The sequence below is a fragment of the Bubalus kerabau genome, chromosome 20 (genome assembly GCF_029407905.1).
Source record: "Bubalus kerabau isolate K-KA32 ecotype Philippines breed swamp buffalo chromosome 20, PCC_UOA_SB_1v2, whole genome shotgun sequence".
Taxonomy (NCBI): domain Eukaryota; kingdom Metazoa; phylum Chordata; class Mammalia; order Artiodactyla; family Bovidae; genus Bubalus; species Bubalus kerabau.
In genome coordinates this window covers 33033756-33055241 of record NC_073643.1, presented here as the reverse complement: position 1 = coordinate 33055241, position 21486 = coordinate 33033756, and the positions used below count along the sequence as shown (strand labels likewise).

The 21486-nt window shown below is 38.3% G+C and overlaps 1 protein-coding gene across 1 annotated transcript in view; it reads right to left on the bottom strand.

The window, feature by feature from the left end:
* The window catches only part of MDFIC2 (MyoD family inhibitor domain containing 2), a 111336-nt gene that overhangs the window by 25941 nt on the left and 63909 nt on the right, over positions 1-21486 (bottom strand). Inside the window, exon 4 of the mRNA XM_055557315.1 lies at positions 16261-16299. Coding sequence (XP_055413290.1) covers positions 16261-16299 — 39 coding nt within the window. The remainder of the gene's footprint in view (positions 1-16260; positions 16300-21486) is intronic.

Genomic DNA, 21486 nt, shown 5'->3' with positions numbered 1-21486 from the left:
TCCTAGACAGCACTTTCAATTCACAGGGTTTTCAGAGCCACTGTCTCTTTGATCTGCAGTTCCTTTCCTCCCAACAGCACCTTCCACACCCACAGACATTCGCGTCCCCCAACTTTGTGAATGCCCTTTACAAGTACCGTTCTCTCTGCTTCGAGTTACCGTTTTCTTTCCCTACCTTACTCAACTTCTCCTCATCCCTCAAACCCAGAGGAAATGGTACTTTATTTATTTAACAACTACCTGTTATCTGCTCCTGTACCTGCCAGGTACAGGGACTATGGAGATTAACAAATTCCATTTCCCATCCTTATGGACATTTCAACTTCTCTGAAGCCTTTCTTGACTTGTGAAATAGGTCCTTTCTGTCTGTCCTTCCGTTATCAGTGCATCTTTCCCACTGTGAGGAAGGCTGTCCATCCCTTGGTATTCCTGAGCTCACATAGCACTTGGCGTAAAGGTTGAAAGAATGTTGAGAGGTGTTTGCTAACTGATGATAAGCAATGCAATGTTTAAATTCTGGTTCTCCTGGCTTCTGGCTGTGTGCTCTTTCCTCTATATTATATTGCATCTAGAACAGATACAATAATACCCAGGGATGGTGAAATATTTTCAGGTACGTTTTCAGATATGAAATTCTTTGGAAACTTTATCCAATTACAGAATTTCAGATGTTGGATAAACCATAGGTGTTAGTTTCATCTTCCACTCACCAATTCGACCATCCATTCATTCACTTAGCAATCTGCTATAATAATGAAAGTATTATAAAGATTATAATGATAACTAATATTTGCTCCACATTGTGAGAAGCTTTGGCTAAGGGCTTTAAATGAATTTTCCTTTAATTCCTGTAGTAACCCAATGAGGAGGTTATTAAAAGTACAGTTTAACTAGCAAGGAAAATGCAGTTTAGAGGGGAAGGAAGGGCACTGTGCTTTATTCATTGGTATGTTTTTAAGCTAGAAAAGATTGGAGTAAGATTTTGAACTGAGGCATAAAACCTGCTGTCCTTTCCTTTAACAAAGATACAGGAGCAAAAAGATGAATGTGTCATGGTTGTGCCGTTGGGGTCTTTATGGTCTATTTATAGGAGGCAAACATGTCAACAGACAGATTGCCCACAGGTATCCCTTCTCTGCCATCTGTAACCTGAATTTTGTACCAATGAAATTCCCCTTAATGACTAATGGCTGGTCAGAAATCCCTACTGAGGCCAAGGTTCAAATGAAGGGACAGAAAAGACAATGTATGATGAAAGATAAGGCACTTTGGCTCTTGTCCCACTCCCTGGGACTCTGATGCATATGATTCTATCTGGCTATCATTGTTAAGGAGGTCTTTCATATTTATAGGCATTGCAATATTAGATGATGAGTGTTAGTCCTCATTCCATCGGCTGGGTAGATTAATCTCCTAATTCTCTATAAGAGCCTCTATCAATTAGATTGTCATAGAAAAAGAACCCCTGAGCCTGGCTGAAATCTTTTGTGTCTCTCAGATGAGTTCTCTATCTCACTTAGAAAATAACAATAATATTAACCACAATCACATCCACTCTTTATGCTTTAAATTCCTGTAGGTGCTTATATGGTCCAAACATTCTCCCCAATGTTTATAAAACAAAGAACCACTACTTTGGAAATCCAAGAACTTAAATAGAAGAACAGTTACAGCCATGAAGAGTTGAAAGTTTGGGTAAAATTTGTTCTTAGTCATTGAAGATGAAGACTCTTTGAGATTCTAGGTTCTCAGCTTCTGAAATACTTTTATAGTGCCATAAAGATAAAACTAGTCATTTTAGCTCTTTGTTAAGAGTACATTGGCATTTGTATTTTTGTCAAATGAGTTATATAAAACTATGCATTTTAAATAATTTTAAATAATTAATATTTATGGATTTGTTTGTGTCTATGTGCTTACAATTTAGTATGTTAAATGGGTAGGCTTTCAACAAAGCAATTCTTTACTACTGCTGCATCTGCTTTGGATTAATCTCACTTTAATTGAATGCCAGATACATTTGCAAGAGCTCAAAGGGTTGAAAGCAGTAACAGAAATTCTAAAGGAATAATACTTAAGGTGGAACCATAGGGCCTCCTGGGTTACATGAGTTTCTTTACCACTTAGCTAATGGAATATTTAAACTGGAAATGAGCCAACCATACTTTGTTTGAAACAGGTATAAATATACCCAGTGATTCCAGTTCAATAACTGTGGCAGACTGGAAAGAGGATTTTTTTTTTCTTTCTCTGAGAGAGCTCCATAAGTCATCAGAAGATAGTCCTGATGTTTTAAAGGAAGTATATTTGCTCTTGTTAAGGTTGCTCTGAGAGGAGTATCTTTACAGGTGATCAGCTTCTTGAGTCCAGAAGGTAATTTTGCCTCATTTATACATCTTGTTGGCATGAGCCTGTGTATACCTCATTTTATAATATCTAGGAGAGTGGTTCTCAAACTTTGTGTGTACCTATTATGAGTCACAAGGCAACTGAAATTCAGAGATGTGAAGCAGCTTGTCAAAGATTCAAACCCAGTTTGTTCTAACTGAAGTTTTCTTTCTTGTTACCATCTATCTCTGCACAGATTCCTTAAAATCAGCTGAGATAAGTGCAGAGCACTGATAATAAAGACTTTCATCCAATACTTTGGGCACACATATGTTTAAGAAGATGTTTGAGTTAGAATTAGAAATGATTCTCTTTTCCTTTCCGAGAAAAAGTTACTTTTCTAGATTTCAAGGAAACTAATTGCAGTGACTCAATTACTAAAGATGAGAATTCTCCTCTCCTAGGAAATGAGAAATCTATTAAATTCTCATACTGTCATAAAGAGGCTTAAAGCCTGGAGCCCTGTCCTAGATTCATCACCAGAACTTAACTCTGAAATGTTTCTTTTCCCAACATACTACCCAGTTTTAAGAGCATCTTCGGACAGAACCAGGTCAACATAGTAACATGTAGTCAACTTAATTCACATAAAAATGAGCAAATGAACATGAGGCCTCTTTGGGTTCCTTTGAAATTTTTTTCTCCCTCCGTGATAATTTACTTTTATCACTTTTTGAGACCCAGTCTTGGACCCCGTCTGACTTGTGTACATTCTTCCCTCATCCTTGTGGTTTTCTTTCTTGTTTGACTAAGCTGATACACTCTCTATATTGAATATACACCAATACAAGAGTGCAATATCTCGTCTTTATATATTTCTCCCATGTATCTTTATTCTTTATCATAGGAGGCATTGTAGAAAGCACCAGATTTATGTAGAAACCAAATCTTCATGTGTATCTATATAACTAACAGGCAGAGGGAAAAAATAATTGAGTGTGGATGAGATGGGATTAGTAAACTGCAAGAAATAGCATATATATGTTTTCTTCTAAGTCTGTAAGTGAGCATTTTTGCATGCTGATTCAGTGTCCCTTCTGTCACATTCTACTTGGATCCGGCACCCTGCCTTCTTGCTCGGTCTCGGGAGCATGTGATGATGGTGGGTGAGTGACCCTGGTGGATATGCAGCAACGACTCACTCCTTCAGGCTGATGCCTCAATGATGGAGGTGTTTTGCTTTATTATGTTCTTCCACCTAGACTGGAAGGCCTTTGGATAGGCTCCAGATGTTCCACAAAAAGGGGCACTTTTTATAGAGAAAAATGCTTAGTTTTCTCATTGGCAGCATTTAATGAGTGTGTCCTCTGAAGATAGGGAAGCACCCTGCAGAGGATGCATTTAACACAGCCCTATAATTTCCGCAGCGCTCACTCAGAGGCTGACTTTACAACTGCCTCTTCACCTTCACCAGTGCCCAAGGCAGTAATGGGGTCAGTTAGAGAGCTTCCTTCAACACTTGGGAGTCTACCCTCTGAGACTTCAGTGGAGATAAACACCAAGAGAAAATCCATCCATCTGTGGGTTTCCCCCCCTCCCCCATTCATTTAGAAGTTCACTCAGCAAAATGCCATTTCCAATTCTGTTCTCTGTTAAAACACTGCAGTTGATAACATCACTGTAATTTTTGCAGTATTTCCCCGCTCTTAACCACCCAACAAAGAAAGGAAATGGAAGAAAAATGTATGTTAAGTGAAAACATAATATTATATCCTCTTTGACTTTCGCAAAGGGTGTTAAAACAGATTCATTAGTTTTGACTAAATGCAAGGTTTCCGTGAGGATTTTCGATAAGTGATGTGACAGAGTTGATACGTGCGCTCAAGACAATGGAGGTTAAAACTGTTTTGAAAACATCTTTCTCTCATATATCTCACGTGTTGAGCAAGCTACAGAATAAATATATGGTAGATAGTTTTCAGTGCAATAAAAAGATTTTCAAGGTAGGTCTTTTCCTGAAATACCTTTTTGTGCCATGATGAGCTAGCCAACAAAAGAATTTTGAGGGGGGCAGGTTAATAAGAGAAAGTAATTTATAACACTGATATGTCAATATGTTTTTGAATAAACTTTTCCCCAGATTTTCTTGAATTCTCATTACTGTAAGAATTATAATTATATGTCTTCCTCCCACTTGGAAAATGGCACAGGGCGCCTGCATGCAGTTCTGCTGTTCAAGTCATCACTAGAATAGAAATGTCACGACTTGGTTAACAATGCTTTATTATTCACACGGATTTTTTTTTATATAGTGTTCTTTAGCTCAAAAACATTGTAAATCAGATATCTGCCTCCCACTCTTTTGTTCATTTGCAAATTTTTATTATTCTAGTTGAAGAATGCAATGGTGTGTCAAGAGTCAGTGTGTTCTGTTTATGCTCTTCTTGCTTCAAAATCCTGTTTTCTGAAAAAGGGAAGATGCCAGAAGCATGCCTAATCCTAGCTTCTTCATACGTTTGTAAGAAAACTCTGTTCCTCTTCTGGATCAAAAGAAGTTTGGTGTTTTGAATCCATGAAGATGAAACAGAGGAATGAAAATACACTTAATATAAAGGAAAAGTACTTTAGACGTTGTTATGGCTTTTAAACATGCCATTTGCCTCTGCATCAGTTCTCCCTGTTTCTCTGTGTATGTGGTTTTTGCTGCAGCACTGCTGTGCTCAGTTCAAGATATCAATGTGTGGTGGCGGTTTTGTTGAAATAGCTTCAAGGTGTCCCATTTAGAAACATGTTACTAATAGAAAGAGTGTTGACCTCCTAGGATGTAAAATCATGCTATCGAATTTTTGTTCCATCACCAACTATCAAATTATTTTTTTATATGGTATGTACATGATTTAAAACACTTTAGAAAGAGTGTGAAATATAGCATCTTATGCCTGAATTCATAAATATGGTATTCATGTAGATTAACCAACATTGATTTAAAAAAAAGATCCTTCAGAAAATATCATGTAATATCTACCTAACAGATGAATCTGAAGCAAGACAACAGTCAGTAATTCACTCATTCATTTGAGAAACATTTATGGGTTATTTATATAGTACTTAGCAATACACTCATTGTTGGTAGATACACAAGGATGAATAAGACCTGTTGCCTGTCTTCGGAGTTTACCCTTCAGTGGAGTGTCAGGCATTCAGCTGACTTCAGTAGCATATGACAAATGGATAATAGATAGGGGCATGCACACAGTTCTGCAGATGCAAATTCAGGGATTTTTAATAATGCTTGGTGTAACGTAGATAGATATCTAAAAGAGATGACGTTTTCACTGGATCTCAAAAAATTAGTATTTAGTTGCCAGGTGGCCATTGATATTCAAGGAAGAAGAAAAAATTTGTAAAACACAGAAGTGTGAAAACTAGTATTTAGCAGAGCATAGTAAGAACATGGGGGAGGAATAAGCAAAAGTGAGAAGAAGGATTAGGGGAGTTATGGTGGAGTTTTTATGTTTACCTATGGATTTTAGACTGAGGCCGTTGGGTAGTGGTTATTGATTTAAGGGGAATGGATCCCAAGGAAACATATGGACCCTTTCTTTGGAGAAATGCACCATACACAGACATATAATATAGATTCCCAACCCCTTACCCCCAAACATGGATATAGTCTGTATTAAAAAATTTTAATATTTTAAAATATATAAATATTTTAAGCAGAAATAAAACAAGGTCATGTATTTGTCTTAGAAATGCCAGTATGGAGGATGAACTGGAAGGAAAGTAAGCTTTGTCCTCACCACAGCTCTGTAGGCTAAGCTATCTGCATTTTACATATGGGGAGGCTGAGGCACAGATAGGTGAAATAAGTCATGAACGGTAATTGCAAAGAGTGAATGGCAAAGCTGGGATTTATACTCAGGAAGTCTGGGTATAAATCTTCCAAAAAAGAAGATGAGCTTTTAATTGTTATGGTGCCCTGCCTGTGATATAGTAAACTAAATAGGCTGATAATGATATTCATAGTACATATAATAATTAATATTCATAATCAGATCAGATCAGGTCAGATCAGTCGCTCAGTCATGTCCGACTCTTTGCGACCCCATGAATCGCAGCACGCCAGGCCTCCCTGTCCATCACCAACTCCCGGACTTCACTCAAACTCACGTCCATCGAGTCGGTAATGCCATCCAGCCATCTCATCCTCTGTCGTCCCCTTCTCCTCCTGCCCCCAATCCCTCCCAGCATCAGAGTCTTTTCCAATGAGTCAACTCTTCGCATGAGGTGGCCAAAGTACTGGAGTTTCAGCTTTAGCAGCAGTCCTTCCAAAGAAATCCCAGGGCTGATCTCCTATAGCAATGCAAAGGAGAAACTGTAATGATATCTGTTTGAATAGGTCACCACAATTATTTGGATTTCATGTGAAATATTTTGTATTTATATATTTGGAACTGAATAAGGTACTAACATACTAACCTTAAGTTTTAGAAGTTTTGTTATAAAGAGTTTTGTTACTTTTTTAGAGATAAATGCTTATCTCAAATGGAAAATAATGCAAATATACTGAAGAAAATGTTATATTATTTTCACAGTAAATGAATGAAAAAAATCTTGATAAAAATCTAATTAGAATTTAATTCAAAAAGTCACTTATCTTTAGCATTTTTTTAATATCTCGGAAGAAATTGCATGTTTTATAACTGATATTAGCCTTCAAAAAAAAAAGTTTCACTTCTAGAAATTCAGAGATGGCTCTTTTTTTTTTTTTTTAAGATAGCACAAAACTTTTGGGAGTAGGATCTCTGGTAGGCTTGTTTGGAGTTGTCTTTTCTCTGCCTTCAAGTTACAGTATATGAATACACATAGGAAAGAAAAATATTTCCAAAGTCAATTTACTGGAACCAGGTGCAATACTCAAATTGCTTACTTTTTAAAAAATATGGTGTTAAATGTTGAAAATTGAAAAAAAATGTTTTGTATACTTTTATAGAAGTAAATGTCTATTCTTCTCATTAATTTTTTTACATGACTTCTTCTGATAGGATTGAAGTTTTATTTGTATTTTGGTTTTCTTTATTGACTGAGATGTATAGGCTGAATTATACCTCGAAGTTCCTTAATTGCTTCTTTTAAATGGGGTTGAGTGTCTGCTCTGTGACAGCTACGATACTGTACTCGGTGAGGAGAAACTCAGATAAAAGATGTAAGTCTGTTTTCAAATTGCTTCCAGTCAAAGAGCAGACTCCACTCAGGAGACCCTGGTAATTCCATGTAACAAACGATCTGACCTAGGTTATAGGGATACTGGTGAGTGGTACCCAGCTCTGTCTCCATCGTGGAGGTCTTCCCAGAGAAGATGTCAAGAGCTGAATCTGAGGAAGCATAGGAAGAATGCCCATTTTCTTTTGTTAAAAAAGAAAAAAGTGTAAAACTTTCTATGAAAAAAAAGTTCAATTGCAAGCATTCTGGTACACATGTTAAAAGGAGAACCAGCAAAGATGAGTAAGGCCAGTAGAAGCAGATAGAAAAAAAAAAATTCAGAGACAGCCAAGGAGAGTGGGTGAGTGTATAAAAGAATTTAGCGGTCAACATCACCAGTGCATGTAATAGGGACATTGTATATTCTGAAAGCTCCTTATTGCATAAATTGGTATCCCCAGTGCTTCAAATATGGCTAAAGAAAATACTCTCAATTATACTGATTTTAGCTTATACAGATTTATGTTGCTGACAGAGACTGACTGGATGTCCGCTGAGCCCAATCTACTTCTTTCTGGACACACAGAGTACATTTTCTGGCCTCCTTGCATTAGGTACATGGTTCTGTGCAAAAGGGATGTGGGCAGAAATGAAGTGCCTCACTTCTAGTTTGTCCCCTAAAATATGCCCTGTGATTCTTCACAGTTTGTTTTTTTACTTCTTGGACAGATTTAAGCATAGAATGCAGTAGAAAACTCTGAGGGTCCGCATAGGGATGGCAGAGCCACAGGATGAAAAAAACTTGGATCCCTGAGTCACCGTGTGGTGGAAGGCAACTCAGATATTTATCTGCATGGAACTTTGGGTGGCCAAGAGAGATCATTTATTAAATTAGGCCCTAGAAACTTGGGGATTATTTACAGCTGCTGCTGCTGCTAAGTCGCTTCAGTCATGTCCAACTCTGTGCGACCCCATAGACGGCAGCCCACCAGGCTCCCCCGTCCCTGGGATTCTCCAGGCAAGAATACTGGAGTGGGTTGCCATTTCCTTCTCCAATGCATGAAAGTGAAAAGTGAAAGTGAAATCACTCAGTTGTGTCCAACTCTTAGCGACACCATGGACTGCAGCCCACCAGACTCCTCCATCCATGGGATTTTCCAGGCAAGAGCACTTTACAGCACGTACTGTTTATCAATCTGGTTAATAATATGTTAATTTGGAATACAACTCATATGTAAGTTAATCAATAACTATGTTTAAGTAATTATTATTGAGTAATTATGATCAAAATACTATTTATTGAGTTCCAGGATTGCTACAAAATACAATATATTTATTTTCTGATTTTCCCCTATATGAAATGTACTTAGTAGATACTATAATTGTAGTATTATATAATTGTATAACAGTAGAAGTCATCTCGAAGAGTCGGACATGACTGAGCGACTTCCCTTTCACTTTTCACTTTCATGCATTGGAGAAGGAAACGGCAACCCACTCCAGTGTTCTTGCCTGGAGAATCCCAGGGACAGGGCAGCCTGGTGGGCTGCCGTCTGTGGGGTCGCACAGAGTCGGACACGACTGAAGCGACTTAGCAGCAGCAGCAGCAGCAACAGAAGTCATCGCACTATAATGGTCAAGAAATTGAGGCTCAGAGAGTTGGAGACATTTTACTTAAGGTCATAGAATTAACAGTAGTGTGGCCAGGATTTGCATCCATGTTGTCACACGTGGTAGCTATCCACTTAACTGTATATGGTCTCCCATTGGTAGATCCTGTAATCCATGTTGAATAACCAATACCATGGATTATTTTAACAACAGTCAGGACAAGTCCCTTTATTCTGCAGGTTTATGTAGAAGCTCCATTTCACCCTTAAGAGAAATTCTTTTCACCAGTATGTCCTTTCATGAAAATATGTATGTATTTGTGAGGTAGTACCAAAACGTTTATTTTTGACCACTAGAACTATTATTTGATTTTCAAAGTCTATACAAGCTTGTTAGCATTATGCACATAATTGATGGCTCATACATATGAGTCCATGTATACACGCACACATTTTTTAAAACCTCTAGCCAAATGGATGTTTGAAAATAACAATAGAAATCTATCTTGAAATTGACTGATAGATGTTATCTATTTATATTATTTATTATACCTTAATGAAGGAATGATGCTAAAGCTGAAACTCCAGTACTTTGGCCACCTCATGCGAAGAGTTGACTCATTGGAAAAGACTCTGATGCTGGGAGGGATTGGGGGCAGGAGGAGAAGGGGACGACAGAGGATGAGATGGCTGGATGGCATTACCGATTCGATGGACGTGAGTTTGAGTGAAGTCCGGGAGTTGGTGATGGACAGGGAGGCCTGGCGTGCTGCGATTCATGGGGTCGCAAAGAGTCGGACACGACTGAGCAACTGAACTGAGCTGAATGTCTAGTTTCATTTAATGAAACAAACTTGAGCTGTGATCACAGCAAACTGTAATTTATGAGTCAAGGATTCTAGTCTTTTGGTGGAAATCTCTTTTAAGTAGAGGTTTCTCTTTGGGAACAATTCATCCCATCCCTTCATCCTGCTTGAGTTATAAAGACAGTGCTCCATTGATAAATCCATGGGCCGAATATATATTCAAATATAAGGATGCTGTGTATACATCTCACCTAACTTGTGTTATCATCCTCCTCCCAGGTGGGAGAAGAGGATCTGAACACACAAAGGTCTTTATTAAAAAGGTGAACTTCAATTTGAATAAAAAGGCCACATCCTGGTGACACTTTGCTCCTTTTCCCTGCTTGCAGGCGGCTGGCTTGACCCTTAGGAGGGACCAGCAGCATGAAGTGCAGCAACACTGGTCCATCCTGTCTTGCTATTGCTCTGCAGTTTTAACAAATCCTTTTTTTTTTTACCTTTCCTGACAAAACAGCCGTATTGTTATCAACTGTAAATGTATTAAAAACTCACAAGGGCATTTTAGTATGTGTATCATGCCTGAAAAATATTATTGCCTGACAGGCCCCCTTTGGCAAGTGAAAAGAGGTTTTATTGAAGGAAACAGCAGTAGCAAACAGCAAGCGGTGTGCAGGAAGGTAATTGTTCTTTTAATATTGGAGTCACACGTTCACTTAAGATGAAGGCTCCTCCCTGCCCCTGCCTCATCCACACCCAGAGGACCCGCCAGACAAGCAGCCCTGCCGCTTCTCTCTGGGATCAAGTTGTCAATGCAGACTTGCATTCTTTCCCTTTTCCTGAGCTAAGCTCTACCCTCAGAGCTCCCAGCACCTTCCTGAGTGAAAGCTCTGAAAGAGCTCCCTTCTAAATTGCATCACTCGCAGGGCACTCTTCAAACTGACAGAACAAAAGAGCCAAATTCTGCAAGTCTGGGCTGAGTGACTTGTTAGTCGTGCTGGTTGATTACCTCTTAATAGGCTCTGAGAATGGGCCACGGTCATTTTGATGCTGCTTAAGGAAACCTTGTGGAGTTCTTTTCTGGTTAGTTACTATTTAAGGTTGATTTGCTTAATCAGCAAAACACACAGTAAGGGGACAGAGACACAGAGAGAGAGAGACCTCAGAAGAAAGTTCTTCCTACTATCCCTCACCCCATCCAATCATTGGTAGTAAAATTACTTGGACTAGGAATTAAAAAAATAAATTCTCATTGAAAAGGACTAAACACGCCTGCTCTGATGTATGTGTATATGTGTACGTTTCTCTTCTGGAACTGGTGCAATACTAAATAATAGTGTTTCCTTGCCGGCTAGTTAGCACTGAGTTCCCTAAGCTTTATTGTCTGCTCCTGCTGCCCCTCTCCTTCCTCAGCCATTAATGAATACATTCAACCGGCCAGGGTCACTTTATTATTCTGACATAATGAACTGGGGATGTGATTTCCAAGTTCTGAGGCTGACACTGGCAGGGTGATGCTTTCACCTCGAGGTGCCCCGATTGTGTACTTGACACACTTGGAAGAATAAATATTGATCTGCTTTCTGAGGATATGCGGCCATGTGAAATGTTAATGCTTTTAAACGGCTTTGGACATAGAAAGTAGCTATTATTACCACTATTATTATAAGGTATAAAATCTCAGAGAGTATCTCATCTTCACCCTTTATCCTCATGATTGGTGTGTTGAGTGCCCACTGTATTCACAGCACTGCTCATGTGACTGGGTACAGCGATGACATTCACAGACAAAGACATTGATTTTGAGACTCGCCAGTAAGGACAGTAAGGATTATTCTCAACAGTAATTATATACATATTTTATGGACTTCCAATAACAAACATTTATTCTCTCATTGGGCCTCATTCATTATTGGGTTGGAGGTTTTCCATTTGTCTTCTCCAGATGATTCATTCTCTTATATGAAAAGAAGGAGGAAATGGCCATTTAAAATCATAATTGGCCATAAAACTTTGGGGCCCTAAAAAGGATAGGGTTAATATTTACCATTTGGTTTGGTGAAAAAAAAAAATTCTAGGAAAGTTTGGATACTAAAAGTGAGTTCCCCTCAAAGTGGTGTAGGAGATAGTCATAGTTAAACTGTGCTAAATAAGAACAGGTGAAATTTGTGATTTGGATGGTACTGGTAAAGCTTGAAGGAAATAAAAGTGCAGCAAGGTGGCAGGAGGTAAGGACTCACCATGGAACAGTGGCCAGTGAGAATGGCCAAGTGACGTAGTTAACAATATGGCTGTTTGTATAGTCGAAGCTAAGGTTTTTCCAGTAGTCATGTATAGATGTGAGAGTTGGACCATAAAGAAGGCTGAATGCTGAAGAATTGATGCTTTTGAACTGTGGTGTTGGAGAAAACTCTTGAGAGGCCCTTGGACTGCAAGGAGATCAAGCCAGTCAATCCTAAAGGAAATCAGTCCTGAACACTCATTGGACGGACTGATCTTCAGAAAGCTGAAGCTGCAGTACTTTGGCCACCTGATGCGAAGAGCCAACTCATTAGAAAAGACCCTGATGCTGGGAAAGATTGAAGGCAGGAGGAGAAGGGGACAACAGAAGATGAGATGGTTGGATAGCATCATTTACTCTATGGACATGAGTTTGAACAAACTCCAGGAGATGGTGAAGGACAGGGAAGCCTGGTGTGCTGCAGTCCATGGGGTTGCAAAGAGTCAGACACAAGTGAGCGACTGAACAACAACAAATAGCAAATTTTAAATTGCTTGTAAGTTTTGCTGATAAAGCCCTTCTCCCCTTTGTTTTCTTACTTTAAACTTTAGTAAAAATCTATTAGACCCCATGTAGATCTGAGACATGGAAGGTATTTGCAGTGAGCGAGTTGGGATTGAATATGAGACAATTTTGCTTTTCTCAAGGACTCTAGACACTTGAAGAGAGGGTTGTGCTGCCATCTGAGTTACACATTTGTTTATTAAGTCATTCATTTACCTAATGTTTGTTGAGTATCTACTGCATGCTAGGGACTTTGATGGAAATTGGAAATACAAAAGAGAGTAGTACTGGTATGACCTGTGCTTAGTACAGGTTACGGTTGTATGTAATGGGATGCGCATGTGTCTGCTTTGCAGTAATTTGAAAATTTATAGGGATCCTTTGTGATCTACACACATAGCAGGGTTTCTGTTCTGCAGCCCCCACCCCACCAGTTCTTCCTTACTTTATTTTGGCAAATTAATTTCTTTATTGGTTCCTAGCTTTTCAGATTTTGCTCAAGTAATGCCTCCCCCCTCTGTCCACCTAGTCACACCTTGCCAAGTCCTCTTTACAGCCTTGGATATCCTCAGCCTGAAGAAACCTCACATTTTTTTCTGATTTAATTGGTCTGGAGTTCAGTCTAAAACATCACAGTTTGTAACAACTGCCAAGATGATTCTAGTATGTAGCCAGGGTTGAGAACCGCTGTCCAAACATATGCAAATAAAATCTTATTGGTACAGTGTCCTACTATTGCATTTTGCAGCAACATTTATCCTTTACTTTATATTTCCTTTTTTCCCCTAGGAGAGGAAAATGGGTCCTTCTCCTTTTCAACATGACCTTTGTATCAGGAGTTTGCATCTCCTTATCTTCCGCTGTCCACAGGATGCATCTTTATTCACCATGATCCCCTTTCCCTGTATTTTCAGTCTCTCTACGGACTCTGTCCTGCCTCTGCAGGCTGACTTAGGTACGCTATAGCCTGAAAAGCCTTCTTAAGCTAATTTTTCCATCACCCAATTACTCAGAGGCGTCCTTAGCACAAGCGATTTTACTATCTACTCATTCCTTGATCCTTCACAATTGGCTTCTATGCCTACCAAGTAAAACTGATCTTCCAAAGCTCTTGTGGTAATACATGCTAGCTGCTTAATGCATATTGGTTGAGTGAAAAAATAAATGAATACATGACTTTATAATAATCAAATTAATGATCTTTCATCAGTTTCCTCCCTTCTTGATAACATGGCTAGTCAGTCCCATGACTCTGACCCTGTCTTTTTTAGCAGAGAATGCTGCTGTTGTCCCCCGCCCACCCCCCCACCCCGCCATTCTGATATTTCTTCTACGACCCCTTGGCTGGCCACTTCACAGTGTTACACAGGTGTATGGGTTGTGGAAGCAGACCAATTGGTCATCAGATCAAGTCCCTGCCACTTCATAGTTGCATGACTTAGTACAAATTGGCCACCTCACCAAGCCTCATTTCTTCATCCATAGAATGGAGATAAGACAACACTGCTCTAAAGATTGATATGATACTTCAGTGCCACTGCGAAGTCATTAAGTGCTCAGTTAATGTTAGTGGATGTTTGCATTGCAGTGGATAGAAGCTGCCTGTGGGCAGTCACTAGGCCATTTTTCCACCACTGTATTCCATACTTGAAACTTACAGTGTTAGGCTCAGGATCCTTGAAAAAAAGTGTGAATGAATGAGCCAGTACATTGTTTCTCTTAATGGATGATCTTTCTCAAAGCCTTGCTTTAGGCTGTATTCACTCTTTTCCTTGCTGACCTCATTTATTTCCTGATGACCTTTCATATCATTTATTACTCCACCTCTCTTCTTCATGTAGATAACTGCCACATCTAAACTGAAATCAGACTCTTCTTGTTGTGCCCTCCATATCCAGATATGTTGTCTTTAAGACATTTCCCAAGCAAGCATCCCAAAAGGCATTTCTTGCATATCTTAAAATCACTATATTCAGAAAAGAACTAGTCTGTCTTCTCTCTCCCTAACCCTCATTATTCATTTTAATATATTCATTATATATATTTGGAAGAGCCTGCTATATAAAATATATTTGTGGGATTTCACTGGTGGTTTGGTAGTTAAGACTTCACACTTCCAATGCAAGGAACATGAGTTCAATCCCTGGCCGAGAAAGTAAGATCCTGCATAGTGTGCGCTATACACGCCCCCCAAATATATATATATATATAATATATATATTCAAATATATAATATATATATTCAAAGTATATAAATATGTATATGTTTCAAGTATATAAATATGTGTATATTTCAAGTATAAAGTATATATATTTGTTTAATTTATATACGCATTTACAAAAAATATGTGTTTATCTATGTAATGACTTCCAAAGAGTTCTACCTGCCTATCTGTTGATTGGCTTAATGATATTCCCATCTACCAAATGTTATTCTTCCTAATGTATAGCTCGGGTTTTTAGCTACCTGCCCTAATGACAACCAAAACTAACAAGAACTGTAATTCTTTCAAGTCCACACTTCTTATCCTGCCAGTGTTTTTTTTTTGACCCTTATTTTAATCAAAACTCCCTTTTATATAAATAATATTTATACTTTAAGCAAGCAACACATAGTTACAATTTTATTGTGGAAAAAAAAGAGCTCAAGCGATATGGAAGTGTAAAAGAAAAGCAAAATTCTCACTTCACCCCTGCTGCTTCATTCTTACTACTCTTTATGGAGGTGGTTCCTATTTTCGGTTGGGGATAACTCTTTTCTAGATTTTTCATCTAAATTGATGAACATATACATGTCTGATGCTTACTTAATGTAAATGGGCCATACTGCATTTGTTAATGTGATGCTGGCTTTTTCTTCCCTCATTAATATGTCTTGTTCATTTAGCCCAACCTCTTCCTAGAGGACTGTGGCCCAGTATAGCCTCCTACAGGAGCACCATGACATATTAGGCAGACTTTCATTGCTGAATGTTTAAAAGCCCCCTTGCTATTTATTCCCCATTTATCTGTGTCATCTTTTAACTAAATGAGAAATCACATTTCACATTTTCTGTCTTGGCTTCTTTGTACATGCCTAACAGTGAAACTTCTACTTATCCCCCCAAACCCAGCTCAAATGTTAGTTATACATGGGGTCCTCTTGGCTAATTCTAGCTTAAAGTGATTTCTTAGAGAAGTTGCTCAATCCTTCAAGGACAGAGACTGAGCTTTTTTTCATCCCTTAAAGCTAAACACAGGGTCTTAAATAGGAAGACTCTGAATCAGCGTAATGTATAAATGAGAACATGATTTTTCAACTTTTGTTATATAACATGTATGTAGAGATAGGCTTATAAGCACCTTCAAGGAAAAAAAAATGATTGTGGTGTACGTTGAATAATGCAGGTGTGTGATGCTGTGTATGCCAGTGCTGTGGCCACTATACTGTGGACACTGACAAAGATGGAGTCCTTCCCTTAACACATTACACCCAAAGTGCCCGTTATCTAGTACAGGAAGCTATTACAAAGAAATCAAATGAACCTACCAGGGTCTTCCAGAGGACTTTGAATTGAACTGGATAATCCTAAAAGAAAGGAAATTAAAAATAATTATTTGCATGAATATCCAATTCTTTTGTCTTTCCGGGATCCGTTTACCTTTTTTTTTTCAGGGAAGAGAACCCCACTTTCCAAAAGAAGACCTGTTCCCCATAGTTTGAGTGGAATGGTCTTGTCCATCCCACTTCCGTGCAGAGACATGGTAACCCACATCCTGTAAAACCCAGCCATGGTGGTGTTTTGTGGGATAGCTCTAAGAATCAGGTAGTACCAGTCAGGTTGTTCCCTGAAAGTGAGAGTTCTCTCCTCTTTTGTGAGGTTGAAGATAACTGAAAAAAGTTACCTTTCTTGCCTTGTATAAAAATCTGAGAATAAAACTAAAACAGGGAGCCAAATAACCATCAAAGCTGGGCATTGACTTTGTCATTTGAGTGCCTGGATTCACTTACTCCTGAAACTCATCTAATTTTGGAGATCCTAGATATGAGAATCTATAAGTTCCCTTTACCTATGCTACTTGGGTTTCCATAATGGAAAGAGGCTCGCAACATTATGTAGGAGGTTTAAATAACTTTAAATATTTATCTGATTCTGTTTCCTTCCCATCTCTTTTTTACAGGATGTGTGCTGATGAAATTCTGTAAATTCACTTATTTAGTCTCTGCTTTCTAACTCCTAAAACATTCACAGAGTAGAAATTGGAGGCCGGGTTTTGTGCTGAAGTGTCTGGTAAGAAATAAACTGAGATGTGGTTTTTGGTGACCTGGTATTTCATCAGTTTTATTCAATTTACTTGAGTGAGAAGAGGGGACAAAAATGTATGTATATTGAGTTTCTATTCAATTCAACTCTTTCATGACATTTCATTTACATTTCATGTAAATACTCTGATCCTGACTTAGAAGATTTTTAAAAAATCAAGGTGATTTTCAGATTAGGTGCTTTGCTGAAGGCCATTGGCTGGTTAGATGTGGTCGATTTAAGCTTAGGATCCAATTGGGTCTGACCTCTGAGCCCTCCCTCTCCGCCATCTGGAATGTCATACAGTTAGGAAGAATGTTGACTCTTAGGTCTCAAAGCACATTTCTAACTTTTAGTCAACTGCTTTGACATTCATGGTTTGGCATTATTGTTTGGGGGGAAATTATGTTCTGGAGAGAAGTATATTGCCTATAGGGAATTTGAGATTTGAATTTGGAGACATTAATTCTAGTTCCATGATATATATATTTTCCACTGGAAAGCTCTGTGGTTACGAAGTTCGGTCTTTCTAGATCTTAGGCTTCCTCCTCTGTCAAATAAAAGATATGAGGGCCGATCACCTTTCAAATCTATCCTAGTCTACTTCTGCTGGTACACACTTCTCAGAACTCTATACTTCTCCTATTAGAGATCGTAACGCCCTGTGTTGTGATTATATGCTATATGCACTGATGTCTTTCCCAATAACGAACCCAGCATATGACAAATAATAGATGGTCAGTTACTATCTGTTGAATAAATAGATGAGGGAAAGAAGTCTGTTCACTTTTGTATCTAGAATACTACTTTTTAATATATTTTTTTCTACCAACCAAAGAGTGATCTTTGAAATTGCAGGAAATAACCTGAAATTTTGCTGGTGAGAAGTAAAACTAAGCTAATGGAAGATTTGAGTACTATGGTGCTCAGTCCATCAGTGTGTATTTTAAAGAGGACTTTCCTTTAATTCAGAGCTCAAGATAAGCAAAGAGTTAACTCACAGTTTTCAGATAGGAGATGTACTTTAAAGTGTAAAATGGTCATTTTAGGATGTCACTGTAATTCAGCTTTTAAGGCTTGGTAACTGAGCCATCTTGGTGAACCTTCCTGTGAATGAAACCTTCCTTAATCAGCTTTTCCTATATTATTGCATCCTGGGAAAGAAAAGCAGTAGCTAAGCCAGAAGCAAGCAGAATAACAACAAAAAAAAGGAGTCTGTGGCCAAAGCAACAGAATTACTTTTTTTTTTCTTTCACTTGTGTTTGTGAAGGAGAAGTAAGAAACATAATTTTTTGTCTTTGTTTGGACATTGGACAATACAAATCACAAGAACATTTATTTTTGACATACTATTTTTTTGGTGTTCTTTGGGATTTGGACCCTAATTAAAAAATATGTGTTTCCTAGCCCTTCTTACTGTGAAAATCCTTGGCAATATAAACAGATGCACTGGTTGGCTTTTAATTCTGACACCAGACTGTCTGAAATAATAGCTCTGAGAAAGTGTGAATTCTTTCATTCCTCAAGCTTTAATTATAAGTACTTAATTTGTTTCTCTTTCTATTGCTGACTATCATACCAATCTGTTTTATTTTTTATCTGGCTAAACATTGTGCACCTTAGAAGCCCCTTATTTGGAAAAGTTTATTCTGTATCAGAAGACAGAAACAAGTTGAAAGTTTGAGTTATCTTCATATTCCAGTTCACATCACTGTAATTTAACAATTAACATATTAAGTGGTATTCTAAAATTTTGAGTTATATAGGTCTTTATGATGACAGAATTAGGATCTTGATAAGCAGTTTGAAAACACTGAATATTTCTCATAAAAGTTGATTCATCATTTGAAAAATGAGCCAAGTTAATAGCTTACTAAGTCATCTTGACCTTTCACAGTCAAAGATATTCTTCACTTTTTGTGTCCACCGTTTTTTACACCTCGTAACCAATTTGCTGGCACATCGTTTTCAGCCACGGGACTGACGGTGGTGGTACCGGCTTCTGTCATTACATGAAGTACCACATCCGCACATTAGCCAAAAAAGTCATCAATTTCTGGAAGTAGGAGCTTTTCTAAAGAATTGCTAGGTCAAATCTTTTCAAATATTGTCATATATCCACTTTTAAAGCTTCACTGCGTTGAGATGTGCTTTTTATTTTCTAAGAGAAAAAGAAAATCAAAGAAATGCAAGTCCTTGATGGAACTCATGATAAACATAATGAAGAATGTCTTATGTTTTTTTCTCCAATTGTTTTCTTTCCATTTATATTCTGAGACACTTTCATCAACTATTTTGGAGCCTAATACTAAAGATGTTAAATCCTCTTTGTAAATATGATGGAAACATGTGTGGATAAAATGCAATGTGCTTTAGATTAGAAATTGTTAAGTCTACTATTTTTATCTCATTTTCATCCTTGTAACAATCCTAGATATTATTGGTATTATTATATAATTATATATATTATTATTTTAGATATTACTCTTATTATCCTCATTTTAGAGGGGATTGAACCAAGATTATATCCTAGTTCACAGAGCCTGGAAGCTGTGGCAGCATAGACTTGAAGCCTGGAAAGCGTCCCTCCTGCTGCTAGACTTTGTTGTTGTTTAGTCCCTAAATTGTGTCTGACTCTTTTGCAACCCCATGGACTGTAGCCCACCAAGCTCATCTGTCCATGGGATTTCCCAGGCAAGAATACTGGAGTAGCTTGCCATTTCTTTCTCCAGGATATCTTCCCAACCCACGGATTGAACCTGCATCTCCTGCATTGGTTCAGTTCAGTCGCTCAGTCATGTCCGACTCTCTGTGACCCCATGGACTGCGGCAGGCCAGGCTTCCCTGTCCATTACCGTAGGCGGAAGCTCAGTTGGTAAAGAACCCGCCTGCAATGCAGGGGACCCCGGTTTGATTCCTGGGTCGGAAAGATCCGCTGGAGAAGGGATAGGCTATCCACTCCAGTATTCTGGCCTGGAGAATTTGGAGTCACAAAGAATCGGACACGACTGAGTGACTTTCACTGTCTGACACCCCCCAAAAAATATTCATATAAGGCCTCTTATACACCCATTTTACAGATAGAGAAACTGAAACTCTGGTAACAATTTTCTCAAATTCACTCAGCCATGAAATTGTGTTGGCGACACAAGGTTGGAAGTGAGGGCTGCCTGACTGCAGTAACCCTGTGCTCAAAACCTTTATTTTAAATGGCTTTGTCTAAATAGCATTTGTCTAAATAATAGCATTTGTCTAAAGCTTCAGAATTTACTATTTAAATCTAGTAGGTGGCACCAAAAAAATTCTTTGGTGTGCAGTGACTGAAATAAACTATGTTAGGTGCCAAAAGACTTAAAGGTAAGGGCCAATGAAATAAATGCTGTTTTTGGTGTTGCATTTTTTTTAACAATGATGACCAGGAGTCATGGGGGATACGTATTTCCAGTGGTGAAAGCAGAAGTTAGGGATTTAGGCTCCTGGATTACTTTTCTAACTCCCTTTGACACAACACATCATTTAATTGCTTCACTTCCAATTTATCTCCCCTAAATTCAAGTTGGTCGTGATAACATCTCTTCAGGAATGGTGGTTAAAAAACAAACAAACATGGTAACACTCCCTTGACCTTTTTCCAAAAATGCAACCACTCTTTTGTCCATTTTTTACTTTTTTCCCCATAAGTCGAAAATGTGTTTACATGAACTTAAGAGTTTTGAGACTATGAAGTCTCAGTTGCCCTTGGGTTCCATGACTGCATTTTGGGGCAATAGCTTGTACAGCCATGTTAGCTTCTAAGTTGTTTCCTGTTTTTCTTGGTCTTACTGCAGTCCTTGCCAAAGCTTCCCTCCTCCTCTGCTGCATTAGTAATGCAAAATGAAATTCATTGTGCCCATTATATCTGTTAAATGGTTTCCATTTTAACTTGAGAAAAATGTATTGACGTTCATGTGTTTGGCATGGAAAATGTGTATATCTATCGAAGATAGCAACTTGTCTGTTGGAATTACAGTGCATTATGTATAATGCTTCTTTTAGCTGTGCATGTACATTTCCTGGAATCTTATTGTGTCAGAGCTTGGAAAGTTTACACAAGCATTGGTAATCTAATTTTTGTCTGGTGGGTGGCTGTGGAAATATGGAGTATTTAAAAAAGCAAATGTCTTGGCCATCTGTGCCAGGCAGGGGTGTCTAGTCAGGTGGGGTAAAAGCACTCATCAAAAAAACGTTTTAAAAATATTGCCCCGAGTCTAACCTAAATATTAATTTCCCAAGAGCAGAAAGACTTAACAGTTACTGTAACATGGTTTTGAGTCCATTTCTGTTTATTCTCTTTAGGAGTTCTAACTGTAAGGTGGAGGAATCCATTTTATCTTTCTCCTGCCTCTTAACGATAATCCTTCTCTAGACTATATTGTCTCCTCTGTCTTTTGTCTTCTGCAGACATGAGTCTTTGGCTCCTGAACATCTTGTTA